Genomic DNA, 18867 nt, shown 5'->3' with positions numbered 1-18867 from the left:
GGGCACGTGGGACTGTGGGGATGGGGCACATGGGACCTTGGGGACGGGGCACGTGGGGCCTCGGGGACGGGGGACACGGGCGCCATGGGGACAGGGCATGTGGGACCTTGGGGACGGGGGACACGGGTGCCATGGGGACAAGGTGCATGGGACTTCAAGGATGGGGGACACGGGTGCCATGGGGACAAGGTGCATGGGACCATGGGGACAGGACACGTGGGACCGTGGGGACAGGGGACGCGGGCGCCATGGGGACAGGGCGTGCAGGAGCATGGGGACGGGGCACACGGGCACCGTGGGGATGGGACACAGGGGACGTTGGGGACAGGGCTCACAGGACGATGGGGATGGGGCACAGGGGACCCTGGGGACCCGGCTCACGGGCACCGCCGGGGCAGGGACACACCAGTGTCTTGGGGACAGCGCAGAGGGACATCGCGGGGACCATCCGCAGGGCACACGGCGTCATGGGACAGGGGACACTGCAGGGACAGCGATGGCGGGGGACACCCGGCCACCACGGGGACGTGGCGCAGGGGGGCATCCCAGCCACGGTGACCACGGGCGTCGTGGGGGGGGGGACACACGACACAGGGGACAGGGACCAGGTGGCATTTCACCATCGCTCCGCGTCCCCGTCATCTGTCCTCCCGCCCAGCCCAGCTCGCTCCGGCGCAATCAATGGGGCGGGCTCTGCCCCTCCACCCCGCCCGGCCCTATAAGAGCCACCGTCACTCGGGGGGGGACACACACACCCCAGAGGACACGGGACAAGATTCTGGAAGCTGACGGATTTGCAGGTATCGCTGGGGACAGGGACAAGCTGGGGACAGGGAGAAGCTGGGTCCCACTTGGGCAACATTCTGAGGGCGTTCACTCTGGAGCCTACTGACAACTGGGAGCCTATTGGCGACCGGCTGCATGGGGGGGGGGGGATTCCCCACCCGTGTCACCCATGTCACCCACGTGCTACCCGCTCTCTTGCACAGGCTCGGCCATGTCCCACACGTCCAGACCTGCCTTCAGGTGAGCGGTGACAGGGAGGGGACGGGGCTGTCCCTGCCCTCATACCCGGGGCCTGAGTCACCCAGCGTGGCGCCCGCACTCATCCCTCTCTCCCCCCTCCCCCCCGGGCTGCAGCGGGGCCGAGGGACCCCGGGGACACCCGGGGCGGTCCCAGCCACACGGGCGCCCGCGGGGTGTCATGGCGGGGCTGAGCACGGGGACCGGGGACGCGGCGGAGTCTGTCATCGACCCCGACATGGTGGCCTTGTTCGAGGAGTTCCTGGGGAAAGGTAGTGCCCGGCTGGCACGGGGGCCCTGTCCCCACGTGTCCCCCGTGTCCCCACCTGCCCCCCTGCGTCCCCGTGTCCCCGCGTCTATCCCTACCCCCAGATGCCCATCACACCCGTGTGCCCCATCCCCACGTCCCCATGTCCCCCATCCCCACGTCCCTGTGATGCCCACATGTCCCTGTGTCCCCATGTCCCTGTGTCCCCATGTCCCTGTGATGCCCACATGTCCCTGTGTCCCCATGTCCCCATGTCCCCCATCCCCATGTCCCTGTGATGCCCACATGTCCCTGTGTCTCCATGTCCCCATGTCCCCCATCCCCATGTCCCTGTGATGCCCACATGTCCCCATGTCCCCGTGTTCTCCATCCCCATGTCCCTGTGATGCCCACATGTCCCTGTGATGCCCACATGTCCCTGTGTCCCCATGTCCCCCATCCCCATGTCCCTGTGATGCCCACATGTCCCTGTGTCCCCATGTCCCCGTGTCCCCATGTCCCCATGTCCCCCATCCCCACGTCCCTGTGATACCCACATGTCCCCATGTCCCTGTGTCCCCCATCCCCATGTCCCTGTGATGCCCACATGTCCCCATGTCCCCGTGTTCTCCATCCCCACGTCCCTGTGATGCCCACATGTCCCTGTGTCCCCATGTCCCTGTGTCCCCATGTCCCCACATCCCCATATCCCCCATCCTCACATCCCTGTGATGCCCACATGTCCCTGTGTCCCCATGTCCCCCATCCCCACGTCCCTGTGATGCCCACATGTCCCTGTGTCCCCATGTCCCCATGTCCCCCATCCCCATGTCCCTGTGATGCCCACATGTCCCTGTGTCCCCATGTCCCTGTGTCCCCATGTCCCTGTGATGCCCACATGTCCCTGTGTCCCCATGTCCCCATGTCCCCCATCCCCATGTCCCTGTGATGCCCACATGTCCCTGTGTCTCCATGTCCCCATGTCCCCCATCCCCATGTCCCTGTGATACCCACATGTCCCCGTGTCCCCGTGTTCTCCATCCCCATGTCCCTGTGATGCCCACATGTCCCTGTGATGCCCACATGTCCCCGTGTCCCCATGTTCCCCATCCCCATGTCCCTGTGATGCCCACATGTCCCTGTGTCCCCATGTCCCCGTGTCCCCATGTCCCCATGTCCCCCATCCCCACGTCCCTGTGATACCCACATGTCCCCATGTCCCTGTGTCCCCCATCCCCATGTCCCTGTGATGCCCACATGTCCCCATGTCCCCGTGTTCCCCATCCCCACGTCCCTGTGATGCCCACATGTCCCTGTGTCCCCATGTCCCTGTGTCCCCATGTCCCCACATCCCCATATCGGCCATCCTCACATCCCTGTGATGCCCACATGTCCCTGTGTCCCCATGTCCCCCATCCCCATGTCCCTGTGATGCCCACATGTCCCTGTGTCCCCATGTCCCCATGTCCCCCATCCCCATGTCCCTGTGATGCCCACATGTCCCTGTGTCCCCATGTCCCTGTGTCCCCGTGTCCCCATGTCCCCCATCCCCATGTCCCTGTGATGCCCACATGTCCCCATGTCCCTGTGTCCCCATCCCCACGTCCCTGTGATGCCCACATGTCCCTGTGTCCCCATGTCCCTGTGTCCCCCATCCCCACATCCCTGTGATGCCCACATGCCCCTGTGTCCCCGTGTCCCCATGTCCCCATGTCCCCCATCCCCATGTCCCTGTGATGCCCACATGTCCCTGTGTCCCCATGTCCCCCATCCCCACGTCCCTGTGATGCCCACATGTCCCTGTGTCCCCATGTCCCCCATCCCCACGTCCCTGTGATGCCCACATGTCCCCATGTCCCCATGTCCCCCATCCCCATGTCCCTGTGATGCCCACATGCCCCCGTGTCCCCATGTCCCCACGTCCCCATGTCCCCCATCCCCACGTCCCTGTGATGCCCACATGTCCCTGTGTCCCCATGTCCCCCATCCCCATGTCCCTGTGATGCCCACATGTCCTCGTGTCCCCATGTCCCCCATCCCCACGTCCCTGTGATGCCCACATGTCCCTGTGTCCCCATGTCCCCCATCCCCACGTCCCTGTGATGCCCACATGTCCCCGTGTCCCCATGTCCCCCATCCCCATGTCCCTGTGATGCCCACATGTCCCTGTGTCCCCATGTCCCTGTGTCCCCATGTCCCCGTGTTCCCCATCCCCACGTCCCTGTGATGCCCACATGTCCCTGTGTCCCCATGTCCCCGTGTCCCCATGTCCCCGTGTCCCCCATCCCCATGTCCCTGTGATGCCCACATGTCCCTGTGTCCCCATGTCCCCCATCCCCATGTCCCTGTGATGCCCACATGTCCCTGTGTCCCCATGTCCCCATGTCCCCATGTCCCCATGTCCCCCATCCCCATGTCCCTGTGATGCCCACATGTCCCTGTGTCCCCATGTCCCCGTGTCCCCATGTCCCCATGTCCCCCATCCCCACGTCCCTGTGATACCCACATGTCCCCATGTCCCTGTGTCCCCCATCCCCACGTCCCTGTGATGCCCCATGCCCCCATGTCCCCACACATATGTGACGCCCCTGTGCCCCCTCCCCGTGTCCCCATGTCCCCGTGTCCCCATGTCCCCATGTCCCCCATCCCCATGTCCCTGTGATGCCCACATGTCCCCATGTCCCTGTGTCCCCCATCCCCACGTCCCTGTGATGCCCACATGCCCCCGTGTCCCCATGTCCCCGTGTCCCCCATCCCCATGTCCCTGTGATGCCCACATGTCCCTGTGTCCCCATGTCCCCGTGTCCCCGTGTCCCTGTGTCCCCCATCCCCACGTCCCTGTGATGCCCCATGCCCCCATGTCCCCACACATACGTGACACCCCTGTGCCCCCTCCCCGTGTCCCCATGTCCCCGTGTCCCCCGGCAGAGGTCTCGGAGGAGACGATGTCCACGGCCGAGGTGCGGCCCACGGCGCAGCCCTACCACTACCAGGTGCGGGACACGGAGCAGAAGGGGCTCTGCCTGCACAACGGGCACCTGGTGGCCACCAGCCTGCAGGGTGCCAATTCCACCCAGGAAGGTGGGTGCCCTGGGTGGGGCGGGGGTGACACCCCCACCCGTGGGTGCTCCCACCCACCCCACCCACCTTCTCTCCTCATAGAACTCATCAGCGTGGTGCCCAACAAGCACCTGGAGCGCCGGCGTTGTCCCCTCATCGTGGGCATCCGCGGTGGCAGCCAGGCCCTCTCCTGCGGCACCGGCCCCGAGCCCCAGCTGAAGCTGGAGGTGAGCGTGGCGGGCGTCACGGTGGGGGGTGGCCCAGGGTGGGGGGCACCCTGGGCTGGGGCGCCCAGAGGTGGGTCAACCCAAGGGGGACAACCCAAGGTGGGGACACCCGGAGGTGGTGGATGTCCAGACATGGGTCAACCCAAGGGGGACAACCCAAGGTGGGGCACCCAGAGGTGGGGCACCCAGAGGTGGTGGATGTCCAGACATGGGTCAACCCAAGGTGGGGACACCCTGGGGTGGGCACCCAGAGGTGGGTCAACCCAAGGGGGACAACCCAAGGTGGGGACACGCAGAGGTGGGGCACCCGGAGGTGGTGGATGTCCAGACATGGGTCAACCCAAGGGGGACAACCCAAGGTGGGGCACCCAGAGGTGGGGCACCCGGAGGTGGTGGATGTCCAGACATGGGTCAACCCAAGGTGGGGACACCCTGGGGTGGGCACCCAGAGGTGGGTCAACCCAAGGGGGACAACCCAAGATGGGGACACGCAGAGGTGGGGCACCCGGAGGTGGTGGATGTCCAGACATGGGTCAACCCAAGGGGGACAACCCAAGGTGGGGACACCCGGAGGTGGTGGATGTCCAGACATGGGTCAACCCAAGGGGGACAACCCAAGGTGGGGGCACCCTGGGGTGGGCACCCGGAGGTGGTGGATGTCCAGACATGGGTCAACCCAAGGCGGGGACACCCTGGGGTGGGCACCCAGAGGTGGGTCAACCCAAGGGGGACAACCCAAGATGGGAACACGCAGAGGTGGGGCACCCGGAGGTGGTGGATGTCCAGACATGGGTCAACCCAAGGGGGACAACCCAAGGTGGGGCACCCAAAGGTGGGGCACCCGGAGGTGGTGGATGTCCAGACATGGGTCAACCCAAGGTGGGGACACCCTGGGGTGGGCACCCAGAGGTGGGTCAACCCAAGGGGGACAACCCAAGATGGGGACACGCAGAGGTGGGGCACCCGGAGGTGGTGGATGTCCAGACATGGGTCAACCCAAGGGGGACAACCCAAGGTGGGGACACCCGGAGGTGGTGGATGTCCAGACATGGGTCAACCCAAGGGGGACAACCCAAGGTGGGGGCACCCTGGGGTGGGCACCCGGAGGTGGTGGATGTCCAGACATGGGTCAACCCAAGGCGGGGACACCCTGGGGTGGGCACCCAGAGGTGGGTCAACCCAAGGGGGACAACCCAAGATGGGAACACGCAGAGGTGGGGCACCCGGAGGTGGTGGATGTCCAGACATGGGTCAACCCAAGGGGGACAACCCAAGGTGGGGCACCCAAAGGTGGGGCACCCGGAGGTGGTGGATGTCCAGACATGGGTCAACCCAAGGTGGGGACACCCTGGGGTGGGCACCCAGAGGTGGGTCAACCCAAGGGGGACAACCCAAGATGGGGACACGCAGAGGTGGGGCACCCGGAGGTGGTGGATGTCCAGACATGGGTCAACCCAAGGGGGACAACCCAAGGTGGGAGCACCCTGGGGTGGGCACCCAGAGGTGGGTCAACCCAAGGGGGACAACCCAAGGTGGAGAAACCCTGGGGTGGGGCACCCAGAGGTGGACAACCCAAGGGGGACAACCCAAGGTGGGGACACCCAGAGGTGGGGGCATCCCAAGGTGTGTCAACTCAAGTTGGGCAACCCAAGGTGGGGGCACCCTGAGCTGGTGTCATCCCAAAATGGTGTCACCCTGAGGTGGTGCCACCTGGAGGTGGGGGTTCCCCAGGGTGGTGTCACCCCATGACAGCATCACACGGAGGTGGGGTTTCCCCAGGATGGTGCCACCTTGAGGTGGTGGCACCTGGAGGTAGGGGTTCCTCAGGGTGGTGTCACCTCATGATGGCATCACCTGGAGATGGGGGTTCCTTGAGATGGTGGCACCTTGAGATGGTGGCACCTGGAGATGGGGGTCCCCTGGGACGATGCCGCCCCGGGGTGGTGTCCTAGTGGTGACACCCCCCCCCATGACAGGACGTGGGGCTGCTGGACCTGTTCTCGCGGGGGACCGAGGCCACCCCCTACACCTTCTACAAGACCTTTGGTGGCTCCACGCACACCTTCGAGTCGGCCGCCTTCCCCGGGCGCTTCCTCAGCACCGCCCTGGGGCCGGGGGAGGCTGTGTCCGTGGCCGCCCCCCCCGCCGTCACCGCCTTCTACCTTCGCCGCATGTGACCACGGCACCCACGGGTGGGGGGGCACCCACGGGTGGGGCTGTCCTCCCCACCCGCAGTCCCCCGGGCCGGGGAATAAAGCGGTGGTGTTTGTCTCAGCCTGTGGTGTGTGGGGTGGGGAGGGGGGGCAGGATCAGGCCCACACGGGGCACAAATTGGGGGCGGGGTGGGGGGTGGGGGTGGGCAGGATCGGGCCCCGTGGGGCAGGATCGGGCCACAGCGGAGCAGGCGCCGGCCGCGCCATGGGGGCGTGGCCTCACCACGGGGCGTGGCCGGGGGCGGGTTTGTGTGCGCCCCGGCCCCGCCCCCGGCGGGAGGGGAGGGGAGGAAGGGGCGTGGCCGGCGGTGGACACGCCCCGCGCGGCGGCAGTGCCGGTAAGGGAAGGGGAGGGAAGCGGGGGAGGGGGGGGACACGGGGGGGACCCCCGGGGTGGCCGGGGGGTCCCCATGGCCCGGGGGGGGGCGCGGGGTCCCCTTGGGGCCCCCCATAGCCCTCAGCACTCCCCAGGGCTCCTCCCCCCCGCCCTGGAGGGTCCTCCGAGCCTTGAGGGTACCCCCAAAAACCCTTGGGGCCCCCCCACCCCTGGGGGCTCCCCATAACTCTTGGGGTCCCCCGTGTCCCCTGAGGGTTCCCCACGACTCCTCTGGAGCTCCCACAGATCTCTGGGTCCCCACCACTCCTTGGGGCCCCCCCCCACCCCTTTGGGGTCCCCCACCCACACCTTTGGGGCCCCTCTACACCCTTTGGGGTCCCCAGCCCTTGGGACCCCCCGGTCTTCCAAAGCCCCCATAAGCTTTGGGGTTCCCCATAGCCCTTGGGGTTCCCTCACACCCTTTAGGGGTCCCTGCCACCCCCGGAGCCGCCTTGTAAACTTTTGGGGTCGCCCCCCACTCCTCAGGCCTCCCCTCATCCGCCCCCCAACTTTTGGGTTCCCCACAGCCTTTGGGATCCCTCCCCACCCCTTGGGGTCCCTACCACCCCCAGAGCCCCCTTATAAGCCTTTGGGGTCCCCCCACCCTTTGGGGTCCCCCCTCCTGGGTCCCCACCCCAGAGCCCCCCATAACCTCTTGGGGTCTCCCATAGACCTTGCCCCCTCCCCTGAGCCCTCGTAGAAGTTTTTGGGGTCAGCCCCCATAACCCTTTGGGTACCCCCCACCCCTTGGGGTCCCTGGGTGCCCCCTGCCCCGGGGGGCACTCGGGGGGAGGGGGCAGGGTTGGGGGGGCCACCGAGATGCGCAGGCAGCACCCACTTTGGAGTGCCCCCCCCCCGGCAGGGCCCCCCCAAATATGGGTGCAAGACCCAAATGGGGTGCAAGACCCCCCTTGATTTGGGGACACCCCCAGTGCTGCTGGAACACGCACCCGTGGGTGCTCCCCCCCTACTCGGGACAGGGGTGCTGGTGTGCGGGGGGGGACACGGGTGGGTGAGCCGTGCCCCCCCCCAAATGGTGGTGGCTTCTCTGATGGCTGCTATGGGGTTGTGCTCCACGGCGGCCTGCGTGGGAGCGCGGTGTGGGGCACGGCGTGGGGCGCGGTGTGGGGCGCGGTGTGGGGCGCAGCCCCCCCAGGTGGGGGGGGGACGGTTGGGTGTGTTCCCCCCCCCCCCGCCCCCCCCTTTCCTGCCCCGGCAGGGCCGGAAGCCCGCGGCGGTGGCGGTGACGCGGGTGACGTGGGGGCCGTGACGTGGGGGCCGGGGGGTGACGTGGGGGCCGGGGCCGGGGTGCGGGTGCTGGGGTGCGGGTGCTTGGCCCCCACCCCTGCGCGGAGGTGCCCACCCTGACCCCCTCCCCCCCGGCTCTCCCTCCTCCTCCTCCTCCTCCTTCCTCCTTCCTCCTTCCATCCCTCCTCCTCCTCTGAGCCCTCCCTCCTCCGCCCCTTCCTCCTTCCCTCCCTCCCGCCTCCCTCCCTCCTCCATCCCCCTCCTCCCTCCTTCCCTCCCTTCTTCCTCCCTCCTTCCCTCCCTCCTCCCTCCCTTCTTCCTCCCTTCTTCCTCCATCCTTCCCTCCCTCCTCCCTTCTTCCTCCCTCCCTCCTCCCTTCTTCCTCCCTTCTTCCTCCCTCCTCCCTCCCTTCTTCCTCCCTTCTTCCTCCATCCTTCCCTCCCTCCTCCCTTCTTCCTCCCTCCCTCCTCCCTTCTTCCTCCCTTCTTCCTCCCTCCTTCCCTCCCTTCTCCCTCCCTTCTTCCTCCCTTCTTCCTCCCTCCTTCCCTCCCTCCTCCCTCCCTTCTTCCTCCCTTCTTCCTCCATCCTTCCCTCCCTCCTCCCTTCTTCCTCCCTTCTTCCTCCCTCCTTCCCTCCCTCCTCCCTCCCTTCTTCCTCCCTTCTTCCTCCATCCTTCTCTCCCCCTTCCCTCCCTCCTCCCTCCTTCCCTCCCTTCTTCCTCCCTCCTTCCCTCTCTCCTCCCTCCCTCCCGCCTTCCTTCCTCCCTCCTTCCCTCTGTCCCTCCTCCCTCCCTCCCTCTCCCTCCCTCCGTCCCCCTCCTCCCTCCTTCCCTCCCCTTCCCTCCCTCCTTCCTCCCTCTCTTCCCTCTCCCCTTCCCTCTCCCTCCCGCCCTCCCTCCTTCCTCCATCCCTCCCGCTTCCCTCCCTCCTCCCCTCTCCCCCTCTCCCTCCTTCCCCATCCCTCCATCCTTCCCCCCCTTCCCTCTCCCTCCCTCCCTCCCTCCTCCCTCCTTCCCTCTCTCCCTTCCCTTCCCTCTCCCTCCCTCACCCCTCATCCCTCCTTCCTCCCTCCGTTCCCCCTTCTTTCCCTCCCTCCCTCCTTCCCTGTCTCCCCTCTCCCCCGGCGGGTGCAGGGACCCCCACCCACCACCCCTCTCCTCCCGCTCCCCCCCGCAGGGCCGACCCACGGCCATGGGGCCGGACACCGGCACGCCGGGCAGGACGGGCAGCTGCCTGCGCACGCCGGGCAGGCGGCCGTAGCGGCGGGCACCGCGCCATGGAGCCGGCGGGCACCCCCGCCGCCGCCACCCCCGCCGGGGTCCTGGCGGCGCAGGACGCCATCGTCTTCTCCGGGGCGGGTGCCGAGGGGGTGACCTCTTCCGGCGTGGCACCCGCCGTGGCAGCCGGTGGCACCGACGTCTTCTGGGCCAGCCTGGTGCGAGCCCAGCTCTGCGTCTGGGAGCTGCAGGGAGCCATCGAGGGGCAGCCGGACGGCGGTGACCGCCACCGCGCGCCCCAGGACGTCCGGCACCACGGCCACGGGGACGCCGCCACGGCGCGGAGCGGCTCGCGCCAGCGGCGTGGTCCCGGGTCTACAGAGGAGAGCGTCTCGTACCGGCGCGTGCCCACGGACGGGAGCGTCTCGCCCAAGTTCACGCCCACGGGTGGGAGCGTCTCGCACGAGCACCAGGGCCGTGGATCCACGCGCGAGAGCGTCTTCCACGCGTCCACGGGTGGGAGCGTCTCGCACGAGCACCGTGGCCGCGTGCCTGCAGACGGGAGCGTCTCGCGTGAGCGCGTGCCCGAGGACGGGACCGTCTCAGCCGAGTCCACGTCCACGGATGAGAGCGTCTCGCACGAGCACCGAGGCCGCGGATCCGCGCACGAGACCGTCTTCCACGCGTCCACGGGTGGGAGCATCTCACACGAGCACCACGGCCGCGTGCCTGCAGACGGGAGCGTCTCGCCCGAGTTCATGCCGATGGATGAAGGCGTCCTCCATGAGCACCAAGGCTGTAGATCCACTTATGAGAACATCTTCCATATGTCTACAGGTGGGAGCATCTCACCCACGTCCATGCCCACGGATAAGAACATCTCACCCACGTCCATGCCCACGGATAAGAACATCTCACCCAAGTCCGTGCCCACGGATGAGAGCATCTTCCATGAGCACCGAGGCCATGGATCCACATACGAGACCACCTTCCACGTGTCTACGGACGGGAGTGTCTTGCGTGAGCACGTACCAACAGATGGGACCATCTCACCCAAGTCCATCCCCGTGGATGGGAGCATCTTGCATGAGCACCGAGGCTGGGGATTCGCATATGAGAGCATCTCGCACGCGTCCATGGGTGGGAGCATCTCAAACGAGCACCGTGACCGTGTGCCTACAGATGGGAACATCTCACCCAGGTCCATGTCCATGGATGGGAGCATCTCCCCCATGTCCGTACCCGTGGATGAGAGCGTCCTGCAGGAGCATGTGCCAATAGATGGGACCATATCGCCCAAGTCCACACCCACAGATGAGACCAACTCGTCCGAGTCCGTGCCCTCAGACGGGAGCATCTCGCCTGAGCATGTGCCCACGGATGGGACCATCTCCTACAAGTCCGTGCCCATGGATGAGAGCACCTGGCCCAGGTCTGTCCCCACGGATGGGACCATCTCCTACAAGTCCGTGCCCATGGATGAGAGCACCTGGCCCAGGTCTGTCCCCACGGATGGGACCATCTCGCAGGAGCACGTCCCCATGGGTAGGAGCACCTCACCCAAGGCCATGACCACGGATGGGACCATCATCTCGCCCAAGTCCACGCCCACGGATGGGACCATCTCCCAGGAGAACACGCCCGTGGATGGGATCACCTCACCCGACTTCATGCCCACGGGTGGGACCACCTCACCCGACCACCGGGACCCCGAATGCAGCGAGGAGGAAGAGGAGAATGATGATGACGATGACGATGGCTGCTCCTCCCGGGAGGAAGACGCCGAGGAAGAGGAAGATCTGGAGGAGGAGGAGCCCCACTTCCACACCAACCCCCTCTTCCAGAGCCGGGTGCTGGCACCCATGGGTGCCCGGCGGGTGCCCGTCTACCGGCCCCACGGCGCCGCCCTGCCGCCGCTGCTCATCACCGAGGGGGACGACACCTCGGGGGGCACCGGGGAGGGACGGGGGTGTCCCCCCCCCGCCCGCCCCCCCCCACCCCTTGGGTGCCGCCCCGCAGGAGGGGACGTCGACAGCGCCGCGGAGCGGGGTGAGTGCGGGACCCCCAGCCTTGGGGGGTTGGTTTTTTTTTTTGGGGGGGGGCACTGATGCTGATGGGGACCCCCCGCCCCCGCTGTGTCTTCTCCCCCCAGGACTCCCCCGACCCCCAGGCCTGGCGCTTTCCGACCCCCGGATCTGCCCCTGGAATCTGGGGACCCCCAGCCCCTACAGCTGGAGCCAGAATGGGGGACCGGGACCCCCGGAGCCCCCCCTCTGGAGCTTATCCCAGGGGGGTGACGGGGTCCCCCCAGCCCTGCTTACCCCCAGCTGTGGCCTCAGGAGGGAGACCAGGATCTGCCCCTCCCCAGCCCCCGACCCCCAAAGCCAGCCCTGGGAGGGGGTACCAGCCCCCGCCAGGCCCTCGGCCCCCCAGATTTGCCCCAAAGAGGGGGTACCAGCCCCCGCCAAGCCCTTGGCCCCCAGAGTTGACCCAGGGAGGGGGTACCAGCCCCCCAGCCCCCTGACCCCCTAGATCTCCCCCAGCCCCCCAGCCCCCATATCAGCCCGTGGGAAGGGGTACCAGCCCCCCAGCCCCTGACCCCCTAGATCTCCCCAGCCCCCCAGCCCCCATATCAGCCCGTGGGAAGGGGGTACCAGCCCCCCCAACCCCCTGACCCCCTCAAACTCCCCAGCCCCCCAGCCCCCAGCCCCCATACCATCCCCTGGGAAGGGGTACCAGCCCCCCAGCCCCCTGGCACCCCTGGATCTCCCCCAGCCCCCTCCCCACTCTCCTCCCTGCCGCCGCGGGGTCCCCCGGGCCCGGGCGGTATCGGGGGGGGCCGGGGGGGCCCCCCCCTCCCGGGACCCGGCTGTGCCTGGCTGTCGGCGTCCCCGGGCGCTTCCTGCCCGGGGGAAGTGGCGCAGGGGCCCCCCCCCGCCACCCCGCCACCGCACCCCGCCGTGGAGGAGCTGCCCCCCGAGACGGGCGAGGAGCCCCGCCGGACCCCCGCCAGCACCCATGGGTGAGGGACGCCGGCGCCGGCCACGTGGCCTCCCCAGCATCCCCGGTCCCGCGGGCGCCTCCCTCCCTTGCCCTCTGCCCCCAAATCCCATCCCAAAGCCCCGTCTGTCCCCCAGCCCCCGTCTGTCCATCTGCCCCCCAAACCCTGTCCCCGAACCCCTGCCCCCCCAACACCTCTCTGTGTCCCCTGCCCCCGTGTGCCTGTCTGTCCCCCAAACACCCACTGGTCCCCCAGCCCCCCATCTGTCCATCTGCCCCCCATTCCCCGTCCCCCACAGACTCCCTCCACCCCCAGCCCCCTCCATCCCCCCCAGACCCCCGTTTCCCCCCAACCCCCATCCCCTCCCAGTGCCACCCCAGCCAGCGGGGCAGAGTTAAGGGACCCCCCGCGCTGGCTGACACCCCCAAACCCCACCTGTCTGTCTGTCTGTCCCCCAACCACCCCCCAGTCCCCTGTCCACCCCCAGCCCCCTCCAGCCCCCAAACCCCCCATTTCCCCCAACCCCCCATCCCCTCCCAGAGCCACCCCAGCCAGCGGGGCAGAGTTAAGGGGACCCCCCCCCGCTCCCCCCGACCCTCCCTCTTGCCCCCCCCAGGTGCCCGCCGGGGGGGCCCGCGGTGACACCGGTGCTGGCAAACGGGGGACAGGGCCGGCGGGGGGAGGCGCAGCGTTTGGCCGCCCGCCTCTTCCACCTCGACGGCTTCAAGAGGTCCCAGGTGGCCGCGTTCCTCCGCAAGAAGTAAGGATGGGGGGGGGACACACACGGACCCTTTGGGGGTCCCTGGGTTAGGGACCCCCCACGCTCCTGTCCCCCCCCCCCAGCAATGAATTCAGCGGGATGGTGGCCCAGGAGTACCTGGACTTCTTCCATTTCGGCGGCCAGACGCTGGACCAGGCGCTCAGGTAGTGATTGGGGGGGGGGGGAAATTTGGGGGGACAAAGGGAGTTTTGGTACCCCAAATCGATAGCTGGGATCTGGGGGGGGGGGGACGGACACATGGGGCTGTTGGAGCTGGGAGGAGGAGAGATTTGGGGTGGTTTGGGGGTGGTGTTGTCCGGGGGGGGGGGGGGGGCGCAGATTGGGGGTGATGGAGGGTCCAGGGGAGCAAATTTGGGGTCTAAGGAGGCAGATTTGGAGTGTTTGGGGGTCTGGAGGGGGCAGATTTGGGGGGTTTAGGGTCCGGGGAGGCAGATGTGGAGTGTTTTGGGGCTGGGGGGGCAAATTGGGGGTGTTTTGGGGTCTGGTGGGGCAGGTTTGGCGTCTTTTGGGTCCAGGAGGGGCAGATTTGGGTTGTTTAGGGGTCCGGGAGCAGATTTGGGGTCTGCTGGGGTCCATGGGGGCAGATTTGGGGTGTTTTGGGGCTGGGGGGGCAGATTTGGGGCTCTCAGCCTCTCGTGGGGTCCAGGAGGGTAATTTGGGGGTCCATTGGGGTCTACAGAGGCCAATTTGGGGGCTGCCTTCCTTTGGGGGGGTGGGGGGCAGATGTGGGGGCATTTGGAGTCCCTCGGGGTCCTGGGAGGCAACTTTGGGCTCTTTTGGGGTCCGGGGGGGGGATTGGGGTCTGTAGGGGTGGGGGGCAGATCTGGGGTCTGTAGGGGTGGGGGGCAGATTTGGGGTCTGCCAGGCGGTAGAGGGGGGAGATTTGGGGTCTGGAGGAGTGGATTACAGGGGCAGGGGGCAGGGGGCAGCCAGAGTCTGGGGGTCCTGGGGAGGGCAGGTGTTTTGGGGTCCCGCTGCCATCACGGGGGGCCCCCAGGTCCTTCCTGCAGGCGCTGGTGCTGACGGGCGAGACGCAGGAGCGCGAGCGCATCCTCGGCCACTTCTCCCGGCGTTACCATCACTGCAACCCGGCGCCTTCCCCTCCCCAGGTGAGACCCTGCGAGGGGGAGGGGGAGCACCCCAGGCCCCCCATACACCCCCAGATCCTGCCCCCCCCCCCAGCTCCTTTACCTCCCCACCCCAACCCCACGCCGTGCCTCAGTTTCCCCAACCGCCACCCACCCCTCCCAGCACTATGGGGCACCCCCAGCTGCACCCATGGAGGTTCACGGTGATGGGTGTCCTCACCCGGGGGGGACCCCACCCTGACCCCCCACGCCCCCCCACCAGACGCCGTGCACTCCCTGACCTGTGCCATCATGCTGCTGAACACCGACCTCCACGGGCAGGTGAGGAAAGGGGGGGGACCCCAAAAATCCACACCCTGCATTTTTGGGGTGCTTTGAGGAGTGTGTGCAAAATTATGGGGGGGACACACACACACCCACGACACCCACGCACCCACGCACCCCCCCCACTCCCGCAGCGCCTCGGCCGTGCCATGACCAGCGCCGAATTCGTGGCTAACCTGAGCGGGATGATGGACGGGCAGGATTTCCCCCGGGAGCAGCTGAAGGTATTTGGGGGGGGGGGGTGTCTGTGAGGCTGGAAAAGGGGGGGGACACCCCTGGACCCCCCCCGAACCCCACTTTTCCCCCCCCCCCAGGCTCTCTACAGCTCCATCCGCAGTGAGAAGCTGGCGTGGGCGGCGTGAGTATGGGGTTATGGGGTGGGGGGATATGGGGTGGGGGGGCACCCCGTGATGCTGAGCACCCCGTAGGGATGAGGAGGAGGAGGAGGACGAGGAAGAGGCGGGGGGGGCAGCCTGGCCCCCCGGGCCGTAAGAAGAGCAACCCCTTCGTGGACCTGCCGGGGGGGACCGGGGCCGTCACCTACCGCCGGGGCTGGCTGGCCAGGAAGGTGCTGGCCGAGGCTGACGGCAAGAAAAGTGAGTGGGGGCACTGGAGGGGGATTTGGGGTGGTTTGGGGTCCAGGGGGCAGATTTGGGGTGGTTTGGGGGCAGGTTTGGGGTTTTGGGGTGTCCAGGGGGATTTGGGGTGGTTTGGGGTCCAGGGGGCAGATTTGGGGTGGTTTGGGGGCAGGTTTGGGGGTTTTGGGGTATCCAGGGGGATTTGGGGTGGTTTGGGGCAGGTTTGGGGTTTTGGGGTGTCCAGGGGGATTTGGGGTGGTTTGGGGTCCAGGGGGCAGATTTGGGGTGGTTTGGGGGCAGGTTTGGGGTTTTGGGGTGTCCAGGGGGATTTGGGGTGGTTTGGGGCCCAGGGGGCAGATTTGGGGTGGCTTGGGGGCAGGTTTGGGGTTTTGGGGTGTCCAGGGGGATTTGGGGTGGTTTGGGGCCCAGAGGGGCAGATTTGGGGTGATTTGGGGGCAGGTTTGGGAGTTTTGGGGTGTCCAGGGGGATTTGGGGTGGTTTGGGGCCCAGGGGGCAGATTTGGGGTGGTTTGGGGGCAGATTGGGAGTCCAGGGGGAATTTGGGGTGCTTTGGGATCCAGGGAGGCAGATTTGGGGTCTATTAGGGCCGGGGGAGGCGGGGGGCAGATTTGGGGTATTTTAGGCTTGGGGGGACAGATCTGGGGGCGCTCAGCCTCTCCTGGGAGCCAGGAGGGTAATTTTGGGGTCCGTTGGGGTCTACGGAGGCAGATTTGGGGTTGCCCATCTCCGGGGTGGGGGGCAGATGTGGGGCCATTTGGGGTCCATCGGGGGTGCAACACCAGGGTCTGTTGGAGCCGGGGGGGTGTGTGTGGGGGGGGTATCTTTTGGGGTCCAACCATCCATGCCCCCAAATTTCTCCTTCCCCTCCCAGCGCCATGGGGCAGACGAGGCTGGAAACCCTTCCAGGCTGTGCTAAAGGGAACGGTCCTCTACTTCCTCAAACCTGGGGGGCGAACGGGGGTCCCCCGCCGTCCCCCCGAGCCGGGACACTTCCCGGCCCCCCAGGAGGAGGGAGGACCTGAGGCCGAGGAGCCCTTGAGGGTTCACCACGCCTTGGCCGAGCACGCCAGCAAATACACCAAGCGCCCCAACGTCTTCCGCCTGCAGACGGCCGACTGGCGCGTCTTCCTCTTCCAAGCCCCGTGAGTACCCCCACCTTGGGGGGTGTGGGGGGATAGCGATGTCCCCAGGGGTGGTGACATCACCCATGACCTCGTACGTTGACGGTAGGACGCCGGAGGAGATGTTCTCCTGGATCTCCCGCATCAACTTGGTGGCCGCCCTCTTCTCCTCGCCCCCCTTTCCCGCCGCCGTCGGTTCCCAGCGCCGCTTCGTCCGCCCCATCCTCCCCGCCGCCCCCAGCCGCAGCTCCCCGGTGAGCCCCCGCTGCCGCGATGGGGTGGGTGGGGGCACCCATGGGTGCCCACCATCACCCACCCTCCCCACACCTTCTCCCCGGGGGCAGGAGGAGCAGCACCGCTCCCACGAGGCGTGGATGGAGCGGGTGGCCCAGGAGCTCTTCGAGCATCAACGCAACCTCCCCGAAAAGCGGGGACGAGCCCGCGACCTGGACGAGTACCGCCTGAAGAAGGAGTATCTGCTCTACGAGGTGGGGCAGAGCAGTGCCTAATTTCATTGTATGGGACACCCAGGGACACGGGGGACATGGGGACATCCCTGTGGTGGTGGCCCATCCCATCCTTATCTTCCCCATGGCAGAGATGCCACTATAGGGGACACCGGGGACATGGGGACATCGCCACGGTGGTGGCCCATCCCATCCTTCTCTTCCCCACGGCAGAGATGCCACCAAAGGGGACACGGGGGACATGGGGACATCGCCACGGTGGTGGCCCATCCCATCCTTCTCTTCCCCACGGCAGAGAGGCCGCTGTAGGGGACACCAGGGACATGGGGACATCCGCACAGTGGTGGCCCATCCCATCCTTCTCTTCCCCACAGCAGAGATGCCGCTATAGGGGACACGAGGGACATGGGGACATCCCTGTGGTGGTGGCCCATCTCCATCCTTCTTTTCCCCATGGCAGAGAGGCCGCTGTAGGGGACACCAGGGACATGGGGACATTGCCACGGTGGTGGCCCATCTCCATCCTTATCTTCCCCATGGCAGAGAGGCCGCTACAGGGGACACGGGGGACATGGGGACATCGCTGTGGTGGTGGCCCATCTCCATCCTTCTTTTCCCCATGGCAGAGAGGCCACTGCAGGGGACACGAGGGACATGGGGACATCCGCACAGTGGTGGCCCATCCCATCCTTCTCTTCCCCACAGCAGAGATGCCGCTATAGGGGACACGAGGGACATGGGGACATCCCTGTGGTGGTGGCCCATCTCCATCCTTCTTTTCCCCATGGCAGAGAGGCCGCTGTAGGGGACACCAGGGACATGGGGACATCGCCACGGTGGTGGCCCATCTCCATCCTTATCTTCCCCACGGCAGAGAGGCCGCTACAGGGGACACGGGGGACATGGGGACATCGCCACGGTGGTGGCCCATCCCATCCTTCTCTTCCCCACGGCAGAGAGGCCGCTGTAGGGGACACCGGGGACATGGGGACACCCCCAAGGTGGTGCCCATCCCATCCTTCTCTTCCCCCTGCCAGAGACGTCGCTATGAGACCTACGTGCAGGTGCTGGAGACGTGGATCAGCGCCGGCGCCCAGGACCTGGAGGGGTGGGAAGCCCAAGCGGGGCCGGCGGTGGCCCCCCTGGACCCCCCCACCTTGACCAAAGCCCACTCCAGCCCCTCGCTTGTCCCCGAGCCCCCCGTCACCCCCGCCATCCGCGTCAAGAGGAACATCTCCGAGCGCCGGACGGTGAGGAAGATCGTCCCGAAACGCAACAAGAACCTGCTGTGATGGACATGGGGGGGACGTGGGGACATTGCGGGGGGGGGACACCCCCCCCCGCCCACCCCGGTACGAGGTTCCTTCGGGCACCACCAGTATTGAGCCAACCCGGGGGAGGGGGGGCTCAGGGTTACGGATGGGGAAACTCAGGGAGACCCCCCCCCCCCCCCCAAAAAAAGGGGATGAGGGGGATGGGGGGGGTCGCAGCCCCCTCAGCCCCCCCCGAGCGTCGCCGCTGTGCCCCCTCCCCGCGCCCGCTGCCTGCTGCTCTCCGTGTGCAATAAAGGTGTGTGTCCCACCACTGCCACCCCCGTGTCCCCAAATCACCCGGGGGGGCCAGGCACCGTGGCGGGGGGGGGACGGGACGGGAGGGGACACAACACACGACGTGGCGGTGGCCTCTGTCCCCGCGCCGATGCCGTCACCCCCATTTCGGTCCTCGCCCCGGTAGGGATGGAGAGCGGCGGGGCGGGGGGAGGGATGTGGTGGGGGACCCTGGGAGGTGACAGTGTATACGTTACCTGGCTGTGTCACCTATAGAGTGACCCCCCCCCGCCTTTTCCCACCCCCCAAATCCCTCCATCATCAGCGCGG

At 67.4% G+C, this 18867-nt stretch overlaps 3 protein-coding genes and 1 long non-coding RNA gene across 4 annotated transcripts; all 4 read left to right on the top strand.

Moving 5' to 3' along the window:
* The first annotated feature begins 669 nt into the window (after positions 1–669).
* On the top strand, positions 670–1184 carry LOC140643890 (uncharacterized). Its single transcript, XR_012039681.1, has 3 exons — positions 670–800; positions 990–1026; positions 1141–1184. It is a non-coding gene; the product is annotated as an uncharacterized lncRNA (long non-coding RNA).
* A 48-nt stretch (positions 1185–1232) lies between these two features.
* On the top strand, positions 1233–6773 carry LOC140643977 (interleukin-36 receptor antagonist protein-like). The gene is made up of 4 exons (XM_072846393.1): positions 1233–1295; positions 4199–4351; positions 4433–4557; positions 6534–6773. Exons 1-4 carry the CDS (start codon positions 1262–1264, stop codon positions 6732–6734), a joined length of 513 nt encoding a protein of 170 aa, XP_072702494.1. The 5' UTR covers positions 1233–1261; the 3' UTR covers positions 6735–6773.
* Positions 6774–7050: 277 nt separating this feature from the next.
* On the top strand, positions 7051–13375 carry LOC140643759 (uncharacterized). The gene is made up of 5 exons (XM_072845969.1): positions 7051–7108; positions 9570–11659; positions 11763–11903; positions 12386–12632; positions 13228–13375. Exons 2-5 carry the CDS (start codon positions 9670–9672, stop codon positions 13373–13375), a joined length of 2526 nt encoding a protein of 841 aa, XP_072702070.1. The 5' UTR covers positions 7051–7108; positions 9570–9669.
* Positions 12369–18440, top strand: LOC140643831 (PH and SEC7 domain-containing protein 4-like). The gene is given in 14 exon segments (XM_072846090.1): positions 12369–12632; positions 13228–13371; positions 13455–13535; positions 14390–14484; positions 14487–14501; positions 14743–14801; positions 14939–15028; positions 15119–15162; positions 15233–15271; positions 15273–15400; positions 16274–16544; positions 16633–16777; positions 16868–17011; positions 18028–18440. Coding segments are annotated over 12 exon segments (1350 nt in total). The 5' UTR covers positions 12369–12632; positions 13228–13371; positions 13455–13470; the 3' UTR covers positions 18283–18440.
* The last annotated feature ends 427 nt before the right edge of the window (positions 18441–18867 follow it).

The sequence above is a fragment of the Ciconia boyciana genome, chromosome 25, assembly GCF_034638445.1.
Source record: "Ciconia boyciana chromosome 25, ASM3463844v1, whole genome shotgun sequence".
Classification (NCBI taxonomy): Eukaryota; Metazoa; Chordata; class Aves; order Ciconiiformes; family Ciconiidae; genus Ciconia; species Ciconia boyciana.
This window is presented reverse-complemented; position numbering and strand designations above follow the sequence as displayed.

Excerpts from the sequence above, each read along its gene's own strand:
- LOC140643977 (XM_072846393.1), top strand. The coding sequence starts at position 1,262 with ATGGTGGCCTTGTTCGAGGAGTTCCTGGGGAAAG. Across the intron at positions 1,296-4,198 it reads CGAGGAGTTCCTGGGGAAAG|AGGTCTCGGAGGAGACGATG; the intron begins GTAGTGCCCGGC and ends GTCCCCCGGCAG. Across the intron at positions 4,558-6,533 it reads AGCCCCAGCTGAAGCTGGAG|GACGTGGGGCTGCTGGACCT; the intron begins GTGAGCGTGGCG and ends CCCCCATGACAG.
- LOC140643759 (XM_072845969.1), top strand. The coding sequence starts at position 9,670 with ATGGAGCCGGCGGGCACCCCCGCCGCCGCCACCCCCGCCGGGGTCCTG. Across the intron at positions 11,660-11,762 it reads CGACAGCGCCGCGGAGCGGG|GACTCCCCCGACCCCCAGGC; the intron begins GTGAGTGCGGGA and ends TTCTCCCCCCAG. Across the intron at positions 11,904-12,385 it reads CTGGAGCTTATCCCAGGGGG|CCCCCTCCCCACTCTCCTCC; the intron begins GTGACGGGGTCC and ends GATCTCCCCCAG.